The 24,411-nt window shown below is 40.7% G+C and overlaps 1 protein-coding gene across 10 annotated transcripts in view; it reads left to right on the top strand.

Annotated features, from left to right (window-relative positions):
* inpp5b (inositol polyphosphate-5-phosphatase B) overlaps positions 1-24,411 on the top strand; it is a 171,868-nt gene that overhangs the window by 81,875 nt on the left and 65,582 nt on the right. For 6 of the 10 annotated variants that reach the window (XM_072548556.1, XM_072548558.1, XM_072548560.1 and 3 more), the window contains 4 exons: positions 18,358-18,445; positions 19,462-19,530; positions 23,133-23,303; positions 24,244-24,345. In XM_072548556.1, coding sequence (XP_072404657.1) covers positions 18,358-18,445; positions 19,462-19,530; positions 23,133-23,303; positions 24,244-24,345 — 430 coding nt within the window. Of the gene's footprint in view, positions 1-9,991; positions 10,036-15,018; positions 15,135-18,357; positions 18,446-19,461; positions 19,531-23,132; positions 23,304-24,243; positions 24,346-24,411 lie in introns of those variants that run through there. The other 4 variants (XM_072548559.1, XM_072548565.1, XM_072548562.1 and 1 more) reach the window with 3 other exon arrangements.

Genomic DNA, 24,411 nt, shown 5'->3' with positions numbered 1-24,411 from the left:
GTTCGATTCCAGCCTCGGGCAACTGTCTGTGTGGAGTTTGCACATTCGTCCTGTGTCTGCATGGGTTTCTCACCCCTTCGAATTGTGGACTCTGACTTCGCAAGGACTGCAACAGCACTGTTGCAATGTTAAATCAGACGTAGGTTTTATTTTCACACACTTGGACATGTTTGATAGAGGGATATTTTGTACCACAGTCACTTGCAAACGAATGCAAGGAGAGAGCAAATCGAATAGTCTAAAGAGATTACTAAATTACCGACAAACTAAGTACAAACAATTGAGGGATATAAGTTTATCAATGTCCTTGCTTTTCAGATTTCAAATGCAATCTCACTAATTAAAAAGGGAGAAATAGGGAGAGCCGCGGACTTGCAGACTTTTTGCTTTCATGTCCGTATTAGGGAAAATGTTGGAATGTATTAGAAATGTTTGATAATAGGACATACAGAAAAATAATTAAAAATTGGACAAAGTAAACATAAATTTGTGAAAGGGAAATCATGTTGGTCAAACTTGTTGCTGTTACGCCTACCACACAGTGTGTTTTAACTCTTGTATCTTGCAAAGAAACTGAGTCGACTCTTAATAGTAATAAGCAATATTTATTTACTTACAATTAACATTATGATAACAAAATACACTGCAAACTAACAATTTACACTAAATCTAATCAACTATCTTGTACTTCAACTTAACTCTGAATGATCATATACCACCACACTAGGCCTTGATCCACGTAGCGATGATCGTCTTCTCCCAGTGGCCTCTTCACGGTGGCTGGTCTCGCATTACTGCCCATGAGGGTACGGTTGTGGCGATTCTTCTACGTAGATGTTTTCATGCCCTTTTGGGAGGGCCTTCAATATCTACCAATAGATCAATCAGGTCTCAATCACCCTGATTAATCGGACCCAACTAGGCGTTGTCATGTCGATGGCAGGGTGCTCCTTGGGCCTCCATTCCAAAAGATGTTCGGCACAGGTAGGTCAGGTAGCCTTCTCCAAATAAGGGTATGAGGTTTCCCAGTGTTCTGGTAAACAACTTGATGTTTCCGATTGGCCTGGAGATGGCATTCAGGTCTATTCCGTTCCATTCAAATTCAAATGTATATTGTACCCTTTGTAGCTGCTGGTCACTTGTGTAGTGTCTGTCTGTAACTGCAGCCTGACTGGATTCTACAGCATGTTATTCCAGAGTTTTTGAGCACAGTCACTTTTTTTGGCCAATGCTTGTTTCAATTTCCCAGCATGTGTCATTTATTGAAATCCATCATTTTGTGGCCCCCATCTGGCCACAATGGGAACATAAGTTGTGAGGAAGGTGCAAGGAGGATACAAGAGGGATCCGCTTGGTTAGGCAAAGTGAATGGGCTAAAACATGGTAGTTGGAATAAATGTGAATAAGTGTGATGTTATTCATTTTAGTCAAAAAGGAAACTGAAAGTTAGAATAATTTTGAAATAATGAAAAGTTGCAAAGTATAAGTGTCCAAAGGGATCTGGATGTCCTTGTCTGTGAATGACTGAAAGCTAGCACAAATGGCAACAAGCAAATGAGACCTGTAAATTTGTATTCATTTCAATAGGATTTGAGTACGGAAGAAAGTTCCACCATGAATGATCTACCAGGCCTCAACTCCTCTTTTGTGCCAGCTCAGCATAGCCATTTTTAAACTGATATTTCAAAAATCTGTCTACCTCCTCTTTAAATAGTTCAGTGATCTCGCCTTCGCAATTTTCTGTGTAGAGAATTCGAGGCATTCACTACACTGTTGGAGTAAAAAAAATCTTCCAACCTGGGTTTTAAATGAGTATCCCCTTATTCTGTAACTATAGCCCACCAGTGGAAACAATTTCTCTCCATCTACACTGGTAATCCTTCCCCCCTGCTCCAAGAATCTTGAATGTTTCATTAAAATCACTCCTTATCCTAAGCCGTTTTGCCATTCTTGATAAGCCAAACTCTTCATCCCAGGAACTAGCCTAGTGAATCTCTTTTGAACAGCCTCCAATGTCAGTATATCCTTCTTTTAAATACAATGACCAAACCTTGATACATTAAGCCAAATGCAGTGCCACTAATGCCGTGTACAGTTATCACAAGATTTCCCCATTTTTAAACTCCAATCTCTCAACACTAAAGGCTAAAATTCCATTTGATGCCTTAATTACTTGCTGCACCTCCATATTAACCTTTTTGTGTTATATTCACACGAACACCCTCTGTGGTGCACTTTCTGTTTGCAGTCTCTCCTTATTTAAGTAATAGTCTGCCTTTTAATTCTTCCCAGCAAAATGCATGACTTCATACTTTTCTGGATTAAACTCTATCTGCCAAGTCCACTCAGTCAAACTCTCTGTATCCCTTTGCAGATTCCTTCTCATCACAACATACCTTGTTTTTGTATCTTCAGAAAATTTGGATGCATTGTACTCTGGCCCCTCCTCCATGTCATTAATATGTACAGTAAATAAGTGTGGCCCTGTAACATATCCTTTTGACATTGTGCTAGTTGACACCTTTTTAACCTGAAAAATTCCCATTCATCCCACTTCCGTCTTCTGTGTGTCAACCGATCCTCAATTCATGCTGAACATTATCCCCAATACTGTGAGCTCCTATCTTGAGCAATAATCTTTTGAGCAGCACCTTATCAAATGTCCTCTGAAAATCCAAATATTTACATCTCAGGTGCCCCTTTATCAGCTTTGCTTGTTATATCATCAAAAAATTACAATAAATTTGTCAAATGTGATTTCCCTTTTATAAAACCATGTTGATTCTGTTTGATTGTGTTAAGCTTTGCTAAATGGCCTACTATTTCTTCCTTAATTATCAACACCAGCATATCCCCAATGACAGATGTTGAGCTAACTGATGTTGAGTTTCCTATTTTCTGTCTCCGTTCCTTCAAGAGCATCACATTAGCAGTTTTCTAATCTGCCGGAATCCTCCCAGAATCCAGTGAGGTTTGGAAGATTTCAATTCATGCCTCCAGTAGCCTTTAAAACCCTTGGGTGCAGACCAGAAGGTCCTGACAACTTGTCTTTTTCCAGTTTCATTAGTTTGTCAAATAGTTTGTCCCTTGTGATAGAGATTTTCCCTCCCATTAGCACCTTGCTTGCCTCTTATCTTTGGGCCATTCATACTTTTCTCCATTTTAAGAGCATGTAAAATGTTGGCTTAAATTATCTGCCATTTCCCTGTTTCCCATTATTAATTCTCCAGTTACATCCTCCCAAGGGTGTCATACTTAATTTAGCTACTTTCTTTTTTTATACTCATGTTAGCACTTGACATAATCAGCATTTTCATAATCAGCATTCTCCCCCTTTGTTACATTTTAGTCATCCACTGCTGGTCCCGAAAATAAAATCCCAATCCTCTAGTCCAGTACCAATTTGTGCCGATTTGTATGCTTTACTTTTGTTTGGATACTCTACTTGATTGCCTTTGTCAACCATGCATGTTTCATCCTTCTGACTGAGTTCTCCTTTTTGACTGAAATACAATTTTGCTAACCATTATGAAATATCTGCTGAAGTATGCTCCTTTGTAGACTTTGTTTTTAGTCTGTTTTCTAGCTCATTTTAGAATGTTTCTTGATATATCTGTAATTGCCTTATTAAAGTTGAGGACTTTGGTTTGAAACTAAGATGCAGCCCCTGAAACTGAATTTGACATTCAACTACATTGTATTTGCAAACTGCACCCCCTCCCCCCCCGCCCCAGAAGATCCCAAGTAGGTTCTGCAACATAATGCTCTAAGAAGCAATCCTTGATGCATTCTAGTTTTTTTTTCCATATCAGCTTTGCCCAACTGATTTGTCCAGTCAGTATCCAGATTAAAATCACCTATGACAATTGCAGTGCTGTTCTTACCTACCTCCATTCTTTCCTGAATTATACTTTGTCCTGCAGTGAGGCAATTCTTTGTTGCCCAATAGCCAACTCCCACCCATGACTTCTTTCCCATAACATTCCACATAATGATCTCTTTTCCCGATAGCATGATTCACTGTTGTATTGAAAAACTCCTGATTTACAAAACTATACAATTCTTTCTCCTTTTGCCTATTCTTCTGGAATATTGAATAGCCTTGAATATTGAGTTAACCATCTTGGTTTTACAATAAGCATGTATCCAAAATAACAAGCAAGTCATATTAATTTATTTATATTTGTGCCATCAACTCATTATCTTGTGACAAATGCTGTGTGCATTCAGATAAACAGCCCTAAGCTTCTATTTTTTTCCTTTGTATTTTCCTTTGTAAACCAGAGTTAGTCATTTTCATATTGTCAGTAGACGCTGTACAAAACCAATTATTCCTGTCTCTGGTTAGCAGCCTGGAATTGGCCAATTGGCAATTGAGGAGTTATGGACAGTTTCTCCTCTTTACAATTTCTTTAAAGGGCCGTATGAGGAATGTTGCTAAAATGTTTTAAAGTTTGGTGGCTGCTTTTTACAAGCAAAAAGTATTTTCCTTAGTAAACCAGAGTTAGTCATTTTCATATTGTCAGTAGATGTTGTACAAAACCAATTTTTACCCCTCAACTGACTGTATGGTATGTTACAAACTGTATGGTTAAAAGACAGTTGGGTTCAGCACATTGGGAGTTAAGTGACCAAGCCTCCTTGGAAGGAGTAGGAGGGGTTGGAACCTGTTGCCATTGAGACAAAATCCTGCATTAGGGATAAGTAGCACACACCAGACAGATAGGGTTAAGTTGAATTTCTAAGTCTTTTTTTTGGAGACTTTCTATTGCATTTCATAACTGTAGTTTGCTCTTCAGTCCTATCAGGAGTTACCTGAAGAGTTGGTTGTCCAGTTAGCTGACTGTGACTTTTGAGAAGTTTCTGGAAAGTTACTAAATCTATTTGCGTGATTATAGCAATCATCTTTAGAACATTGAACATAGAACACGGCACAGTACAGGCTCTTTAGCCCACGATGTTGTGCCTAGCATTTATCTTATTCTAAGATCAACCTAATCTATACACCTCTCAATTTACTTCTGTCCATGTGCTTGCCCAGCAGTCGCTTAAATGTCCCTAATGTCTCTGACTCTATTACCACCGCTGGCAGTGCATTCCATGAACCCACCACTCTGTATACAGAACCTACCTCTGACATCTCCCCTATACCTTCCTCCAATCACTTTAAAATTATGACCTGTCGTGACAGCCATTTCTGCCCTGGGGAAAAGTCTCTGGCTATCTACTTACCTATGCCTCTCATTACCTTGTACACCTCTATCAAGTCACGTCTCTTCCTTCTTCTCTCAAGTGTGAAAAGTCTGAGCTCCCTCAACATCTCTTCATAAGACAAACTCTCCAATCCAAGCAGCATCCTGGTAAATCTCCTCTGCACCCTCTCTGAAACATCTACATCCTTCGTATGATGAGGTGACCAGAACTGGACACAATATTCCAAGTGTGGTCTAACCAGGGTTTTATAGAGCTGCAGAAAAACCTCGCAGCTCTTAAACTCAATCCCCTTGTTAATGAAAGCCAAAATACCATATGCCTTCTTAACTACCCTATCAGCTTGGGTGGGAGCTTTGAGGGATTGATGTACATAGACCTCAAGGTGCCACTGTTCCTCCACACTGCCAAGAATCCTGTCTTTAACCTTGTATTTAGCATTCTAATTCAACCTTCCAAAATGAATAATTTTGCATTTATCCAGGTTGAACTCCATCTGCCACTTCTCAGCCCAGTTCTGCATCCTGTCAATGTCATGTTGCAGGCTGCAACAGCCCTCGACTCTATCTACAACACCACTGACCTTTGTGTCATTGGCAAACTTACTAACCCACCCTTCCACTTCTTCATCCAAGTACACTTACAAAAACTAAGAGCAGAGGCCCAAAAACAGATTCCTCCGGGACACCACTGGTCACTGATCTCCAGGCGGAATACTTTCCATCCACAACTGCTCGCTGTCTTCTTTCAGCCAGCCAAATTTCCCTGTGTCCCATACCTCCTAATTTTCTAAATGAACCTACCATGGGGAACTTATCAAATGCCTTACTGAAATCCATATACACCACATCCATTGCTCAACCTTTGTCAATTTGTCTCATCACGTCCCTGAAGAACTCGGTAAGGCTTGTGAGGCATGACCTGTCCCTCAGAGAAAGTGAGGACTGCAGAGCCTGAAGAAGGGCTCATGCCTGAAACGTCGATTCTCCTGCTCCTTGGATCCATTCATGACCTGCCCCTCGCAAAAAGCCATGCTGACTATCTTTAACCAGCTATGTTTTCCCAAATAGTCATAAATCCTATCTCTCAGAATCCTTTCCAGTACCTTGCTTATCACAGATGTAAAACTAACTGGTCTGTAATTCCCAGGCATTTCCCTATTCCATTTCTTGAACAGAGGAACAACATTTGTCTCTCACCAATCACCTAGTACTATTCCTGTGGCAAGTGAGGATGCAAAGATCACCATCAGAGACGCAGCAATCTCATTCCTCGCTTCCCATAGTAACTTTGAATATATCTCGTCTGGCCCTGCGACCTTATCTATCTTGATGCTTCTCGGAATTTCCAGCACACCTACTTTGTTAATATGAATCTGTTCAAGCCTATTAACCTGGTCCATGGTGTTCTCACTATCAACAAGGTCCCCCTCTCTAGTGAATACTGAAGCAAAAAACCCATTTAGGGCCTCCCTAACCTCTTCAGACTTCACTACCCTAATCAGCCTACCCCTCTCTCTGATCATTCTCTAATTCCTTACATAAGTGTAGAATGTCTTCGGGTTTTCCCTATTCCTTCCCACCAAGGTTTTTTTATGCCCCCTCCTAGCTCTCCTTAGTCCATTTTTATGTTCTTTCCTAGCTGCCCTGTAATCCTCTAAACTGTGCCAGATCCTTGCTTCTTCAACATTAAGTAAGCTTCCTTCTTCGTCTTGACAAGAAGCTCCTCTGCGCTTGTCATCCAAGGCTCCTTCACATTACCATTCCTTGCCTGTCTCAGTGGGTCAAAGTTATCCAACACTCGCAACAAGTGCTCTTTAAACAGCCTCCACATTTCTGTTGTGCATTTCCCGTAGAACAGTTGTTCCCAGCTACTGTCAAATAGCAGTATAATTTCCCCTCCCCCAATTAAATACGCTCCCATACTGTCTGCTCCTATCTCTCTCCATGACTATGGTAAAGGTGAGGCAGTTGTGGTCACTGTCACCAAAATGCTCTCCTACTGAGAGATCTGACACCTGGCCTGGCTCGTTGCCTCGCATCAAATCCAATATGGCCAACCCCCCCTAGCCGGCCTACATACATATTGAGTCAGGAATCCTTCCTGGATGCACCTGACAAAATCGGCTCCATCCAGACCATCTGCTTAAAGGAGGTTCCAATCAATATTGGGGAAGTTGAAGTCACCCATAACAACAACTGTTACATCTGCTGTCCAATCTGTTCTTCCATCTCTCTGCTGCTATTGGGGAGTCTATAGAAAACACCCAATAAAGTGACTGCTCCTTTCCTGTTAGTGATTTCCACCCACACTGACTCAGTAGACAAACCCTCCTCAACAATCTTTTTTGCAGCTATGATGCACTCTCACATTTTCTCTTTCCTCCCCTTCTTGTTCTTTTTAAAAGATCTAAACCCTGGAACATCCAGCAACCTTTCCTGGCCCTGTGAAATCTGTATCTCCATTATGACAACAACATCGTAGTTCTAAGTTCATCACTCTTATTCCTGATACTCCTTGCATTGAAACAGATATACTCTAATGCATGCCTTTGCCCTATCAACTGTGTATCCTTCCTGACAGACTCTCTGCATTTTATTTCTGCCTGTTCAACATCTACCCTCTCCTCTGATCTGTAGCTCTAGTTGCCATCCCCTTGCCAAATGAGTGCTCTCGGAATTCACCCGCCCAGGACATTAGTGCCCCTCCTGTTTAAGTGCAACCCATCCTTCACGTACAGGTCCTACCTTGCCCAGAAGGTACCCCAATGATCTACGTACCTGAAGCCCTCCCTTCTGCATCAGCTCTGTAGCCACACGTTTAGCTGCACTCGCTCCCTGTTCCTCGCCTCACATGCACATGGCACTGGTAGTAATCCTGAGATTACTCCTCTGCTTGTCCTGCTTTTTAGCTTCCAAACTAACAACTGAAATCACTTTTTAGATCCTCATCCCTTTTTCTGGCTATGTCATTGCAGCCAATGTGCACCGCAATTTCTGGCTGCTCACTCTCCCCCTTCAGAGTCTTGCAGACTCGATCAGAGACATCCCGGACCCTGGCATCTGGGAGGCAACATACCTTCCGGGAGTCCCGTTCGTGACCACAGAATCTTCTGTCTGTTCCTCTAACTATTGAATTTTGGACACTAGCACTTTTCTATTTTCCACCACTTCCCTTGTGATTCACAGAACAAGACTCAGTGCCAGAGACCTGTCTACTATGGCTTTCCCCTGTAGGCCCCCACCCGCTGCCCCCAACAGTATCCAAAACAGTACACTTATTATTGGGGGGGAAACGGCCACAGGGATCCCTGCACTGTCTGTCTGCCTGTTCCCTTTCCGTCCGCTGACTGTAACCCATCCACCTTTTTCCTGTACCTGAGGTGTACCTACCTCCCTGTAACTCCTCTCAATTATCCCCTCAGCGTCCCGAATGATCCAAAGTTCATCCAGCTCCAGCTCCAGTTCCCTAATGCGGTTTCCGAGGAGCTGGAGTTGGGTGCACTTCCCGCAGATGAAGTCAGCAGAGAGACTAGTGGTGACCCTTAACTCCCACATTCTACAGGAGGAGCATGCAACTGCTATAACATCCAATCCCACTATTCTAAATTCCCAAAGAGACTATTGGAAAAAAGACCAGTAACCTTATCGAGTTGGCACATTGGACCTTTTTCTTTGGTCAGAGGAGGAAGGTGGGTGAGAGACACTACCTAAGTAGTGTTTTGGATAAAGCAACTGTCCAAATGTATTACCTTATTGACTCAGTGTCCCATGTCTGCTCTTGCTCAGCATGCGCTTTGCCTATTCACAAAGTAAGTTTTTAAAGGATTAGTTTACCTTCCTGGCAACCCCCCGTTCTTACTCTCACCGCTCCTGCCACTGCTGCGAAAATTGAGCTTTGTTGGCATGTTGAATGTGTTTTTAAATAATAGTCATGCTATCAAAATCAATGCGTGCATTTACATTAAATTCTGAAAATGTTAGTCAAACATGGTTTATGTTTTACAGATTCAGAATGATCTTCATTTATCTGTCCATAATTTTCCAAGTGTTGAGCAATTTTGTACTGGAATATTGTCTCTTAAAAGGTCTTCCAACCTCAGAATAAACTGATGAGTCTGTAGCTGTTAGGTTTATTCCATTCCTTTTTATTTGCAAGCCTCCGGCGTTCCAGATCCAAGGATCACTATGGCCTGAGCCTTTGTAATTTTCACCCTTCTCCCATCAATCTCGGATTCTAATCAGTCTACTCTGACATGACCCCATTCACCGTGGAAAGAAAGGCTCTGCCAAGGTCTTCTGCACCCTTTTTCTCCCAGTGAAAAATTAGGAGGAACAGTGGAACATCTTTCTAATTACATGTATGCTATTCATCCTTCACTGGTGGGCCTTCCAAATGTTAATGTCTAATGTTAATGTGCCTCACAGCATGTGGTGATCTGATCTACAGGGACTGTGTCACTCATAGCATTGATCGACACAGCATTAAACACTTTGATTTGGAATCTGCTCCACGTTCCCTCTGCAGGTGTGAGTTGGAGGATGCAAGTAAACCTCTTCCAGGCAACAAGAGTGTGAAAAGCAGGGTCATTTATATAGTTGCCTGGATACAGTCACTTCCTTTAAAGAGGTACTTGGAATTAGTTTGAACTCTGCAGGCTAGCGTCATCTGCTGCACCTGAGCCCAGTAATACTGAAATCAGACAGAGGGTGGATAAGAATGAAATCATATAAACCCACCAGCTGTTTTGTTTAGTAATTGGATTTGAATTTTCAGAAACTTGTTTTTTATAATCATGATGTTTACTTTCTCCTGTGGGAGTGGGTGAGTCCTGTTGTTTCCATTCAGCATATTTCTGAAGTGATTTAATTATTCGGCAAGGACGCATTGTTTCCTGGTGATCACCTGAAATAGTGTGATCACCTCAAATAGAATGTTGATGTAAATATTCTAAATGATGAATTAGGCAATTTTTCTGCTTTTAAGTTTATACCAATTCCTCAGTTTTACAATATAACAAGGAATTCTCCAAAATTTCAGATGCAAACGCATAATTTGGCGGGTGTTGAATGGTTGATGTATGTGAATATAAAGTGATATGGAAAATAGTAAGGTCAAAATTCTGAAATTTTTATGGATCAAGAGGGTATATGGGAGGGACGGATTAAGAATTATAGCAATGCTTTTGACACAGGAAATGACTATACAGAATTTTAAAGAATTTTCCAGGATGTTAATTATGAAAACTTGCTTTTTATTGTTTAGTTACGAACAAATTTTACAATGTCCATTGAGGGAGGAAAGAGGTGGTTGTGCTTATTTATACCACGGTTTATTTGGCCCGTCTTGTATTCTCACTTCAGCCCACAGGCCAAGAGCAGTTTGCACATTTATACTGATTAGGGCAACATTGCTGCTAGCTATTAACTGTTTGCTCGTGCACCACAGGCCCTACCATGTTGTGGTGACCAGAGTTAAATGTAGCATTCCCAGTGCGGTCTAACCAATGCATTTTAAAAGCTGTAATGTAACCTCTGCATACTTGTCTTCTGGCTTTACACACAAGCACTCTTTTTTTAAATGGATGCAAACCTTAAATTGTCTTGATTTTTGAACCAATTCACCCCATCCTGGGCCTCCTTCAGCACTGCAATAATTCTGTGATTTATTTCTACTTATAACCTAATATTCTTGAATCAATATGCATCACCTCATGTTTGTTTGAGCAATTTAATTTGATGTGTGTTTACTCAGTTGCAAAATTTATCCCTCTGCTAAACTGTTAATGTCACTATTTTTAGTATCAGCAATATTGATGAGGTTTTAATTTCTATATCTAGTTTGTTGAAAACTTTTGCTGCGATCAGCCATACACAAATTCTTGTGTTTATTACGCCCAAATGCAACCATTCCATTAATGTTCACTGTTGAAGAATCTGTCACAACTAGCTGAGGAGAGGGATTTTGTTCCCTTTTTAATGCTTCTTGATCGGTCACAACAAATATTTCCATTTAGCATAGAGCTATCACACTTCATTAAAATGTAGTTTGCTAGAAAATGGAGGAGCCAATTACCAAGGTTCCCTTGAGTGAAAGAAAGAGGAAGTTTAGTTTTATTACTATCTGAGAAATAATAATAAAAATTTTTAAAATATTTTAAAATTGGGCACACACAAGCACAAATGAGGTTAAAAGGGAAAATGTCTGCTCTAGCTAGGGGGAATAATGTTTACACAGTTTAAGTCTTTGGAGCCCTTAAGTTGTTCCATTCATAACCTGAGACTATAATATTTAATATGGGACTTCAATGTTGTGGCCAATACAGAGACATGGATAGATCAGGGACAGGAATGGCTGTTGCAGATTCCGGGATTCAGATGTTTCAGTAAGGACAGAGAAGATGGTAAAAGAGGGGGAGGTGTGGCATTGTTGATCAGGGACAATATTACAGTTGTAGAAAGGATGTTTGGGGACTCGTTAACTGAGGTAGTATGGGCTGAGGTTAGAAACAGGAAAGAAGAAGTCACCATGCTGGGAGTTTTCTATAGGCCTCCGAATAGTCCCAGAGATGTAGAGGAAAGGATAGCAAAGATGATTCTCAATAGGAGTGAGAGAGGCAGGGTAGTTGTCATGGGGGACTTAGCTATCCAAATATTGACTGGGATCACTACAGTACGAGTACTATAGATGGGTCAGTTTTTGTCCAGTGTGTGCAGGAGGGCTTCTTGACACAGTATGTAGACAGGCCTACAAGGGGCGAAGCCACTTTAGATTTAGTACTGGGTAACTAGCCTGGCCAGGTGTTAGATTTGGAAGTAGGTGAGCACTTTGGAGACAGCGATTACAATTCTGTCAGGTTTACTTTAGTGATGGAAAGGAATAGGTGTACTCCATCGAGCAAGAGTTACAGCTGGGGGAAGGGAAATTACGATGCACTTAGGAAAGATTTAGGAAGCGTAGAATGGGGAAGGAAACTGCAGGGGATGAGCACATTAAAAATGTGGAGCTTATTCAAGGAAAAGCTCCTGGGTGCCCTAGATAACTATGTACCTGTCAGGCAGGGAGGAAGATATAGAATGCGTGAGCCGTGGTTTACTAAGGAAGTGGAATCCCTGGTCAAGAAAAAGAAGAAGGTTTATGTTAGGACAAAATGTGAAAACTCAGGGCGTTTGAGGGTTATAAGGAAGTCAGGAAAGACCTAAAAAAGAGATCTCAGAAGAGCCGGGAGGAGACATGAGAAGTTGTTGGCGGATAGGATCAGGGTTAACCCTAAGGCTTTCCATAGGTATGTCAGGAATAAAAGAATGATGAGAATTAAATTAGGGCCAATCAAGGATAATAGTGGGAAGTTGTGTGTGGAGTCAGAGGAGATAGGGGAATCACTAAATAAATATTTTTCAACAGTGTTCACTATAGAAAATGAAAATGTTGGTGAAGAAGAGGCAGAGCTACTTGCATCAAGACTAGAAGAGATTGAGGTTCACAAGTAAGAGGTATTAGAAATACTGCAGAGTGTGAAAATAGACAAGTCCCTTGGGCCGGATGGGATCTATCCGAGGATCCTCTGGGAAGCCAGGGAGGAGTTTGCTGAGCCTTTGGCATTGATCTTCAAATCATCATTGTCTACAGGAATAGTGCCTGAGGACTGGAGGATAGCAAATGTGGTTCCCTTGTTCAAAACAGATAGTAGAGACAACCCTGGTAATTACAGACCAGTGAGTCTCACTTCAGTTGTTGGTAAAGTGTTGGAAAAGGTTATAAGAGATAGGATTTATAACCATCTAGAAAAGAATAATCTGATCAGGGACAGTCAGCATGGTTCTGTGAAGGGTAGGTCGTGCCTAACGAATCTTATTGAGTTTTTTTGACAAAGTGACCACACAGGTAGATAAGAATAAACCGGTTGATGTGGTGGATATGGATTTCAGCAAGGTGTTCAATAAGGTTCCCCACAGTAGGCTATTATGCAAAATGCAGTGTAAAGGGATTGTGGGAGACATAGCAGTTTGGATCAGTAATTGGCTTGCTGAAAGAAAACAGAGGGTTGTAGTTGATGGAACATATTCATCTTGGTGTCCAGTTACTAGCAGCGTACCGCAAGGGTCGGTGTTGGGTCCACTGCTGTTTGTCATTTTTATAAATGACCTGGATGAGGGCTTAGAAGGGTGGGCTAGTAAATTTGCGGACGACACTAAGGTCGGTGGAGTTGTGGATAGCGACGAAGGATGTAGTAGGTTACAGAGAGACAGAGATAGCATGCAGAGCTGGGCTGAGAGGTGTCAAATGGAGTTTAATGTGGACAAGTGTGAGGTGATTCACTTTGGACGGAGTAATCGGAATGCAAAATACTGGGCTAACGGTAAGATTCTTGGGAGTGCAGATGAGCAGAGAGATCTCAGTATCCGTGTACACAGATCCCTGAAAGTTGCCACCCAGATTGACAGGGTTGTTAAGAAGGCATACAGTGTTTTGGCCTTATTAATAGAGGGATTGAGTTTCAGAACCAGGAGGTTATGCTGCAGCTGTACAAAGCTCTGGTACAGCCACACTTGGAGTATTGTGTACAGTTCTGGTCACTGCATTATAAGAAGGATGTGGAAGCTTTGGAAAGGGTGCAGAGGAGATTTACTAGGATGTTGCCTGGTATGGAAAGAATGTCTTACGAGGAAAGGTTGAGGGCCTTGAGGCTGTTCTCGTTAGAGAGAAGAAGGTTGAGAAGTGACTTAATAGAGACATACAAGGTAATCAGAGGGTTAGATAGTGTGGACAGGGAGAGCCTTTTTCCAAGTATGGGGACGGCAAACACGAGGGGACACAACTTTAAAGTGAGAGGAGATGGGTATAAGTCAGATGTCAGAGGTAGTTTCTTTACTCAGAGAGTAGTAAGGGTATGGAATGCTTTGTCTGCAACGGTAGTAGATTTGCCAAGTTTAAGTGCATTTACGTCATCATTGGACAGGCATATGGACGTACATGGAATAGTCTAGGTGGGATGGGCTTCAGATTAGCATGACAGGGCAGCGCAACATCGAGGGCCGAAGGGCCTGTACTGCGCTGTAATGTTCTATGTTAATAGTTGACCTGTGTCCTCAGCAGTAGGGGAACCTGTAGATGTGATTGAGTTGTTGGTGATTGGTTGTTTTCCAAGGTTATTATTTCACCAGTTGCTGAATTCCAAGATAATGAGAGATATAGGGCGAGAGTTCCAGTTCTTGGCACAATTTCATGTTTCTTTCTGTTCTGCTGCTCAAAAGCAGCTGCTGAAATACAGTTTCCTGTGTATTTCAGAATCTCCCACCATTGTCTTTGCAAGTTGGTGAATTGGAAGGTAAATCTTTCATTTCTCAACATGTAAAATTATCATACAAGTGTGAGCTAAATAAGACATGCAAGTTTCTTGTGGTAACTCAGATGCCTGCTTTCAGTATCTTTCAATGAAAATGGTACTTCTAGTGTGAATAGCTCCATTTATTCCATAGTGGTCATCCAATGTTTGCCTCAATCTATACTCAGAGGACCATTGTGGCCATTTTAGGTTCATGTTATTTTCCTTTTGAAGCCATTTTAGTCCCAGAAAAGTATAAAGTCTAACAACCAGATGTTGGAAATTAATATTCAATAGACCATACGTATCAGTACTGTAATATATTTAGTAGTGATGCATTCTGCAAAATATAGCATGATATGTTACATCTGAGCTTCTAATATTCCCCTTGCTATCATTTTGCATAGAAATAGCTTTACTCCTGTGTTGGCGGGTCACTCCCAGTCCTTAACTAATAATAGTGCTTTCCTACTGCTATCTAGCCCTGCCTGTGCGCCACCTATTCATTCAACAATACTTTGTACGTATTTTTCTGCTGGTGTTGCTGCCACTGCTGCTGCTGCTGCCATCACCGCCATTGCTGCCATTGCTGCTCCCAGTAAGTACTGAGCTGCTGAAAATTTTGTTTTTGTTTCTTCCTGTCCTAAGTTAATTCATTAGCCTGAGTCATTGATTTAATTTTGCATTATTGTCTTTGAACTTGTTAAATTAGTGAATGTCTGTGATACTAAATGGCCACTTGAGTGAAATAGCATTCCATTTTGCGATAATTTCCTATCCTTTAGAAGGTTCACTTCCCTGAAGGGTTTAAGAGAACTGTTTAACTTTTTACAATAATCCAACAGCTTTCCTGTTCATTGATTTGTTTTTCCTGCTTCTAATTTACAAATATTCAACTAAGATGCATTTATTTTCAGAGCTCCCTCTGGTGAGGCTTATGCATTTGTCCCATACATTTCAGTGCCCTGGACTTGGAGAGGATTCCAGTGTCCCTTTCTGATGGCCAACAATTGATTTGGGTATGCAGAATGTTGTGAGAATGCCAGCTGAGAACAGGGTGAAGGTGGCTACTGATGCCTTTTGCAGTCCAGCATCCCCTGCTTGTTTATTAATATCAGGGTTCCACAGCAGGTTCCTCATTTGAGTTTCTCAGCTACTTGTTCCATATTGCCAGTGCTGTTGTAAGCACTTTTTGTTTTCCCTTCTGCTGCACCCATTATAAATTTTCCGATGTGTCTCTGAAGAATTGAAGTAATTGCTAACTCTGTTTGTTTAATTTGTTAATGGTATGTGGGCATCAGCATTTGTTGCCCACCCCTAGTTTCGCTGGAAAAGGTGGTGATGAGCTGCCTTCTTGAACCACTGAGTCCATAAGGTTTGGGAACTCCAACAGTACTGTTGGAAGGGGAGTTTCAGAATGTTGGCCCAGTGACGTGAAGGAACAGTGACGTAGTTCCATGGTGTGTGGACTGGAGGGGAACTTCCAGTTCGTTTCCCATTGCAGCAGTTACCCTTCACCTTGTGATTTAGAAAGTGCTGTCAAATGAGCAGAGGTGTGTAGTTATAATGCATCTTGTACATGGTAGACATTGCGACCATAGTGTGTCAGTGATGAAGAGAATGAATGGTGAAGTTTGTGGGTGGGATGCCTTTCAGGTAGGCTGCTTTGTTCTGTAAGATGTCCAGCTTCATGAGTGTGGTCTGAGTTGCCCCTGTTCAAGCAAATGGAATGTGGTCCATCACTCCTGACTTTTGTCTTGTAGATGATGTGCATGCATTGGGGGGCACAGGAAGCAAGTTACTCGCTCAGAATTCCGAGCCTACAACCTGCTTTGGTAGCTATTGCAATGAAATGGGCGGCACGGTGGCACAGTGGTTAGCACTGCTGCCTCACAGCACCAAAGACCCAGGTTCAATTTCCGCCTCGGCAACTGTCTGTGTGGAGTTTGCACATTCTCCCTGTGTCTGCATGGGTTTCCTCCGGGTGCTCCAGTTTCCTCCCACAGTCCAAAGATGTGCAGGTCAGCTGAATTGGCCGTGCTAAATTGCCCATAGTGTTAGGTGAAAGGGTAAATGTAGGGGAATGGGTCTGGGTGGGTTGCTTTTCAGAGGGTTGGTGTGGACTTGTTGGGCTGAAGGGCCTGTTTTTACACTGTAAGTAAGCTAATCTTAAAAAAAATGACTGGTCCAGTTCATTTTCTGGTCAAGATGATGGTGATATGGTATTCAGTCTTGATAATGCCATTGAATATCAAGGATGAGGGTTAGATTCTCTTTGTTGGAAATGATCATTACCTGGCAATTGTGTGACAGTAGTGTTAATTGCTGTGTCTCAGCATCTGGATATTGTCTACATCTTGCATACGGGATTAGCCTGCTTCAGTATCTCCACTTCTGACCTTGTGATGAAGGGAGGGCTATGGTGATTGGACCCAGAGCACAACTTTTGTGGAATTCCTGGAGAGATGTCCTGGAGAGATGATTGACCACAATCACATCCATCTCCCTTTGTGCTCAGTATGACTTCAACTATTGCAGTGCATTTTTTCCCCCTCAATTCCTTTTGTATCCTGTTTTGATAGGATAAATGCAGCTTTGATGCCCAGTGCAGTCACTCTCACCTCAGCGTTGGAATTCAGCACTTTTGTCTGTATTTGGACCGTGGCTGTAAATGAGGTTAGGATTGAGTGACTCTGATAGACCTCAAACTAATTGGGCAGATTATTCCTTTAGAAGTTCTGCTTGATAACAATATCAGTGATCCTTTCCAACTCATTGTTGATGATCAAGAGTAAACTGATAGGGCAGTAATTGATAGGGTTGGATTTGTCTGACATTTTGTGTACTGAATATACCTCGATAACTTTCCACATTGTCGGATTGATGCCAGTGTTGAAGCTGTACTGGAGCAGTGTGGCTAGAGTCATCAGTACTAATACCAGACTGTTGTCAGGGATCTTTACAGTATCCATTGCCTCCACCCATTTCTTGATGTCACGTGAATGAATCAAATTGGCTAATAACAGGCATCTGTGATGCTGACCTCTGGAGGAGGCTGAGATAGATCATCTAATTGCCTTCTGGTTGAAGGTAGATACAAATGCTTCACCCTTGCTATTTGTGGAGCCTCCTCCTCCCATGAGTTGTTAATTGTACACTGCCATTTATGACTGGATGGAGCAAGACTTCAGTTTAACCACAAGTAATTAGATCTGTTCTGTTGTTGTGGAATCACTTAAATCTATTGCATATTTCTTCGTCTATATTGTACCTTTCTCAGGTATACACCTCATTTATAAGTATATCTACAGCTGTTCCTGACATGCCGTTCTGCATTTTACATTGAAATAGGATTGATCTCCCTATTTGATAGTATTGTCAGAGTGGTGAAAATGCCAGACCATGACATTACAAATTGCAACTGAATACAATTCTCTTGGTGCTGATAGCCCACAGCATCTTGTGGATGCCTGGCTTTGAGTTGCTTGATCTGTTCAAAGGCTGTTACATTGAACATAGTCATATCATCACACAACATAATGGAGGGTGCCCTCAATGTGAAGATGGCACCTTATCTCCACATGGAGTATGTAGTGTTATGCCTTACTGCTGTTGTCATGGACAAATGCATCTGGGAAAGCTAGATTAGCGAGGGTGAGGTCAGTTGGGGTTTTCCCCTCCAGTTGAATCCCTGAATACCTGCTGCAAATTTAGTTCAGCAACCATTTACTTAGGACTCGGCTAGCTCAGTCAGTCACAACTTACTGAACCATTCTATTTGCTTTCTTTTATGTGACCATGCATTTTATGTTTGATTCCAGGTGATTCTGATCTGCTAGCAATCAAACATGGCGGTAAAGAGAGGGACAGTTGCATGTATGAAGATGGCTGTGACCCAACTCCAGGAAAGTAAGATATGTGATACTGTGCATTATGATTATTGAATTAGTATAATTGTAGAAGAGAGCATGCATATTATACTCTCGATTAGAAGTTGGATTGCTATTTCTGAAAAACCAGGAGTGTTTTGAAACTTGAAAGTTAAATGCTGCAAGTTGTTGAGCTGTGCAAGGCACTGTTGCTTCTTGAAGCAGCAAGATAGAGTACGGGCAGTCCCCAAGTTGTGAACAGGTTCTATTCTTGAAGTAAAATGCAAGTCAATTTTGTACACTACTCAGAACACAATGCAGGGCAATATAAAGTGTTTGGCTATAATTATAGACGTTTAACATTAGTAACCGACCTTTAACATTATACCCCTATATGAGTTCGCATTTGTCAGACATTTGTAAATGGGGAAATACTATATTTGTGACTTAATGGCACAGAAAATCTCTTAAGTTCAGGAAGTTGACCCTGATAACAGCCCTTTCATTTTTTGAGCTGCAGTGTGTTAAAATACATAAAGTGCTGGAGGGTGGTAAAGGCATCTGGATGGGTATATGAATAGGAAGGGTTTAGAGGGATATGGGCCAAGTGGTGGCAAATGGAACTAGATTAGGATGGGATATCTGGTCGCCATTGGACCGAAGTTTCCATGCTGTACATTTATATGACTATGCTAAGGGCAGCAGGATGGAAAGGACCATTGATTATCTCTCTCTCTCTCTCTCTCTCTCTCTCTCTCTCTCTTTCTATCTCTCATTTTCTCTCTTTTTCTGTCTCCCTCTCTCTTTCTCTTTGGTAAAAGGGCAGATTTTTAAAATATCTATGTCCAGAGGTTAGCTTGTTAGGGTATTGGCATATTGATACTTTATATGTTTTAATGGTGACCAAATTGGATAATGCCATGGTTAGCCTGTAAACAAAATAATTAATTTAATGCAATTATGATCAGCATTGTACAGTATTCCGTATTTTGTAAAGTATGAGCTGTAACATTAAGCAAATGCGTTATTTTAATTGCATTTTACTGCTCTTCATAGATATTCCTCTGCCCTAGAAACATGCTCTGATACCTCCACTAGTTGCTCTGCACATCCTCCTGCAACAAAGTATGTAAGAACAAATAAGAGTCTGTGGGTTTGAATATGATAAAGATATTTATGTTGCTTTCTCTTGAAAGTTTAATTTTTAACTTGTTCTGAAATACTGATCTGATTTGTTTACTTGACATATTGTAATTGCAGTGAGGTGTTTTTTCCTCCATTTAGTACTTTTTCTACCTGTTTATTTTTTTGTAAAAATTGTGCAAGGAAGGATGACAGTTGAGGGTGTCACCTTGCCATGTATGGCATAAGTTAAAAACAACATGCAAAAACCTGCATTGCAACTCTCTTTTGGTCACATCTGCTGTGTTAATTTAAATATTGCAAAGCTGTCCTGTTCTATAACCTACTCTGCACAGGCAATGCTGATAAAGATATTCCAGACAAGGTGGGGCTTCCCATTTTGAAATAGCTAAGTTCTTAGCCTTTGCAGAGGCAAATATTCTTTAGGGGAATATTAAAGAAGGCATTTCTTGTAGAAGATTTTGTCAGGGAATTCTAACTGGTAACAACAGGTAAATGTTTAACATCATTTTACTGAAAGATTGCACATCAAAGCTTGTTTCATGAAAATTTATCTGCAACTTATATAAGTACATGTGGCAGAAACGTGCAACATGTTATTCAAATGATTAGTCTGTCGTGAAATGTGTATTGACAATACTAATTTAACTGATTTTCACTTTCAGTACTGTGCCCCACACATGACAGGAAATGGCCTGATAATCTTTTGCTTTCTTTTCATAATGAAGACAGCTTGCAATGTTTTCACAGTAGTTTTTACCTATGTTTTAAAAATGAACCCGATAGATATCCATTATGAGTGCTTTAAATCAATTATTTGCTTGGATTTCAGCATAGGCACCTACTGGGCTATTGAGTCACTGAAGTGTAGAAATGACTGAATATTCAGGGATTGACTTGCATTTGGCAAATGAAAATATTTGTAGAGCTTTCACCTGTGACAAATAGGTTGGGCAAATCCTACAGTTTGAATAGACTATTTTTGTTATTTGAAAGGAACAGGTTTTTGAAACCAAATGATACTTCTCTAGACAGTTTATTACTCAACAAGCAAATTTACATGGTGATTATCTTATTACTGTTTGTGGGATTTTCTGTCCTTAGATTGGCTGGTGGTGCATTTTTCTTTGTTGCGACATGGGTGAGATTTCAAAAGTACTTAATTAGCTGTAATGACTTTGTGAGATTGTGAAAGGTACATAGCTGCAATTCCTTCCCTCTGCCAAAGTGGCATGTGATGGACCTTTAAAGTTGTCTACAGTGAGGTCTATGAGTGTTCCTGAAAGCCTGTTACATCAGTTACTGCATTCACTGACACATAACTTTTAACAAGTTATGTATTCAAATTATCCTTCAATTGCCTTTCGCTTTGACGTGACCTTGGAGAAAGTTACCAAGTTATTATACAAATAAGATGGTCTTTCATGTATTCTGCAGTTCAATTACTAGTATTATTACAAGACTAAGGTCTGAATCATGGTCTTACCCTAATTTTTACCAGACCTATTTACTTGCTTTTCACAAGAACAATTTCATGTATACAGCACCTAATAAAACATCCCCAGATGATTCAAAGTACATGATGGAACAAAACTGAGCCATGCAAGGAAATATTAGGTTCGATGATCAAAAGTGGTCAGGTTTTATGAAGTGTCTTAAATGAGGAAAAAGGAGACAGTAAGACAAGAGGCCATTCCAGAGCTTAGGGTCTAGGCATGTCTGTCAGCAGTGATTAAAAATGAAAATGCGCAGTAGTTTGGAATTTGCGAAGTTCACAGATTGGAGGTTCAAGAGGAAGGAGGTTCCAGGCACATAGAGGGGTGAGGCCTTGAAGTGATTTGAAAACACCAAAATTAATTCTGTAACTGGCTCATATTTAAGCAACACCTCCATGTAGTTGGCAAACACAAGAGTGGTGAGTATGCAGGGTCTGAGCAGTAAAAATTTGAATTATATCATGTTTGCGGAGGGTAGAATGTGGGAGTTTAGCAAGGCATGTTGTTATGACTAAGGCTAGAGGAATGCTCTGTTGCATTCGCCCACTACTTCACACATCACAAGATAAAATTATTGTTTCTACATGTCCATTTTGGCCAATTAAATCCATTTTCTATATCAAGTTTTGAATAAAAAGGTCTGTCAACCAGTTCTCTAATGTAATCATTGGTTTATTGTCAAAGCAAGGCATATTCAATGAGTATGCAATAACTGGTTAACATAGTAATCACTAATATTGAAGTCAAAATATTTATCCCTCTAAATAATTCAAAGCAGTTATTCACTCACTCACCGTGGCAAAAACCATTTCTTTCTATGTAGAGGTTTACTTGAAAGAAAAACTTTCTGACTACTTTTTCCAGGGTGGGACACAGAAAAGAAATGGGCTGGGCAGGGGAAATTGAGTGGAAGGTGATCCAATGAAAGATCAGAAATTTAATTACAGCAATATTTATGGTAAGGGTAATGAGGTGTGAGGTGACAAGATTGAAGGGATGGGAGACTTTATATAAAAGGAGAGGTTTAGGGAGGAAAGAAGAGTGCTAAAGTTAGAGTGAGAACCAGAGAATTAAGATGATGGCTTGAAATCACAGACAACACAAAGTCATGCAGTACAGAGGCAGTGGAGCCAAAGCATCTTGGAGGAATTTGGAGTATTTGCATTGGCAAGATGAAACAAATATTTTAAATGCAAGTTGTGAAGAGTGGAATAAGATAGAAAGTTGTCTCAGGTGTAAGGAGACAGATGAAGATGTGATTCCCAAATGAGTGCTACACTAACACAGCAGTTTGAGAAGGGCTTTTCTCCAATTATAGGAAAGTTGTCATTGCCTGTCTTCCCATATCTCAGTCAAAGCCACCATGTGATCATCAGGAATGAACTCATGAGTGACAAGAGATGTATAGGATATAGAACAGTACAGCACAGTACAGGCTCTTCGACTCTCGATGGTTTTACAGATTGGTGCAACAATCTAGAGCCCATCTAACCGAGACGATTCCATTATCATCCATATGTTTATCCATTGCTATTGATAGAGGAGATTAAATGGAATTTCAATGTGCAACCAGGTCAACCAGGCTGTGGTGATGTTTCTGTTCCGTATTAATAATTCCATGAGGCTCTTGTGCTTCTATGTCCCTTTGTTCCCTTTTTTCTTTTAGGAAACTTTCCCACCTTGACTTAGCATTCATTTCACCATCTCACAATGTTGTGTATGGAAAAATAACTCTTCAGTCCCCAGCTGTAATCTCTTGCAATTAAATTTCATAACCTTGTTCCATGACTGAGAATAGCCCATTTGTACCTACTCTGTGCCATCCCCTCATTTCCGCTGTTCAAGTTAAAAGCCTCAATCATTCAAATATTTTGTTAAATCTGTATTTCCCCATATCACAGAACATCTTTATATGCTGTATTTTCTCTCTTATCACAACTTAGTTCCAATAGTGTGGAGTCTGGAATGGTACAAGAATTTCAACTGTGGTTTCATAGGCTCTGTGTAGATTCACCATTGCACTTCAATGTTAATTTGCCATGCCTTGATGTACATAAGAGGGCAAAAGTATTTTATTTGTGTTTCAAGGCCTGAGAAAATGAAACCTGACATAACTGATGACAAGATCCGCAAAGCCGACATCCTGCCAACAAGCAAAGCCCAAATCCTCACAATGCCACAGTTTGGCCTGCGAGACAATCTGATCAAATCAGAGTTGCTGAAGCAAGAAGAGAAATACACTTACATCAGAAACTATAGGTTAGTTTAAATGCACAACTATATTGTTGGAACCAGTTTTATCTCGAGAAAAGGAGTACAGCATAAGCTCTTTAAATGTTGATTGTGTATAACCTACAGCACCAAACAGATGCATATCTGCAATCTTCACCTCAACCATTCTCTGTCTTGGGGTTTCCAGCCCTCGCTGTGAGCACAGTCCCTTTCCAACCTTCTCATGCCAATCACTTGTCCTAGTTGTGGGGATCATTACTCCTCATCCCTATAGTGGGTCAGTCTATTTCCAAACACTTGCATTATCAAGCAACAGTTAGAAAATCAGCTTGTCGATCACTCAAGGGCAGCTTTTTCGAAGGAAGCATCTTTTTTTTTAATCCCCCCCTAAACTGTATGCATCTTAAGTCCACAGCACTAGCTGTAGCTCATCCAGTATTTATGTGCTTATCAAATGTCAGTCAGTTTATAAAAAATTGAGACTGATGAGGAAACTAGAAGATCACTGTTTTCTTCAATTTATCTGCACCTTCACTTGGTTTTGACCTTGTAGCTGAGATATCATTACTGTTATTTATGTGAGCTCTAGATGTACACAGCCAGATTCATTGAGTTTCCGACATATGCCACTCATTCCACTAAGCAAGCTCAAGGAAAAAGCAGGGACAAGCCATGTACTGTTTAAGCTGGAGCCTTCCAAAATAAGTCTACCATAGTGTACCTCGTGCATTTTTAAAAAATGTATGCATTTAAGACTAATTATAGAGTAAGATATATGTCTTGTGTGTTGACAATGACAAGCTGTAATTTACATGACTTACAACTGTTTTCCTTCCCTTTGGGCAATTGGGATCATTTTGCCCAACCAACAAATGAATTATGCAACAATAAAATAGACTAGAAATTACTTTTTGCGTTGCTCTAATTCTGCATTTCATATTGAAAAACAGTATTTTATGTCATGTAGGATTTTTGCAGGGACATACAATGTGAATGGCAAGTCTCCTAAGGAGGATCTGAGGCCTTGGCTGAGCTCTGATTCTGAACCACCTGATATCTACTGTGTTGGGTACGTCTCTGACAACACAACTCAATTTTTGTTCATACTATTTTTATACTATTCTGTGTAAATGTG

The sequence above is a fragment of the Chiloscyllium punctatum genome, chromosome 27, assembly GCF_047496795.1.
Source record: "Chiloscyllium punctatum isolate Juve2018m chromosome 27, sChiPun1.3, whole genome shotgun sequence".
NCBI lineage: Eukaryota > Metazoa > Chordata > Chondrichthyes > Orectolobiformes > Hemiscylliidae > Chiloscyllium > Chiloscyllium punctatum.
Note: the sequence above shows the minus strand (reverse complement) of the source record. Positions and strands in the feature narration are given on the sequence as shown.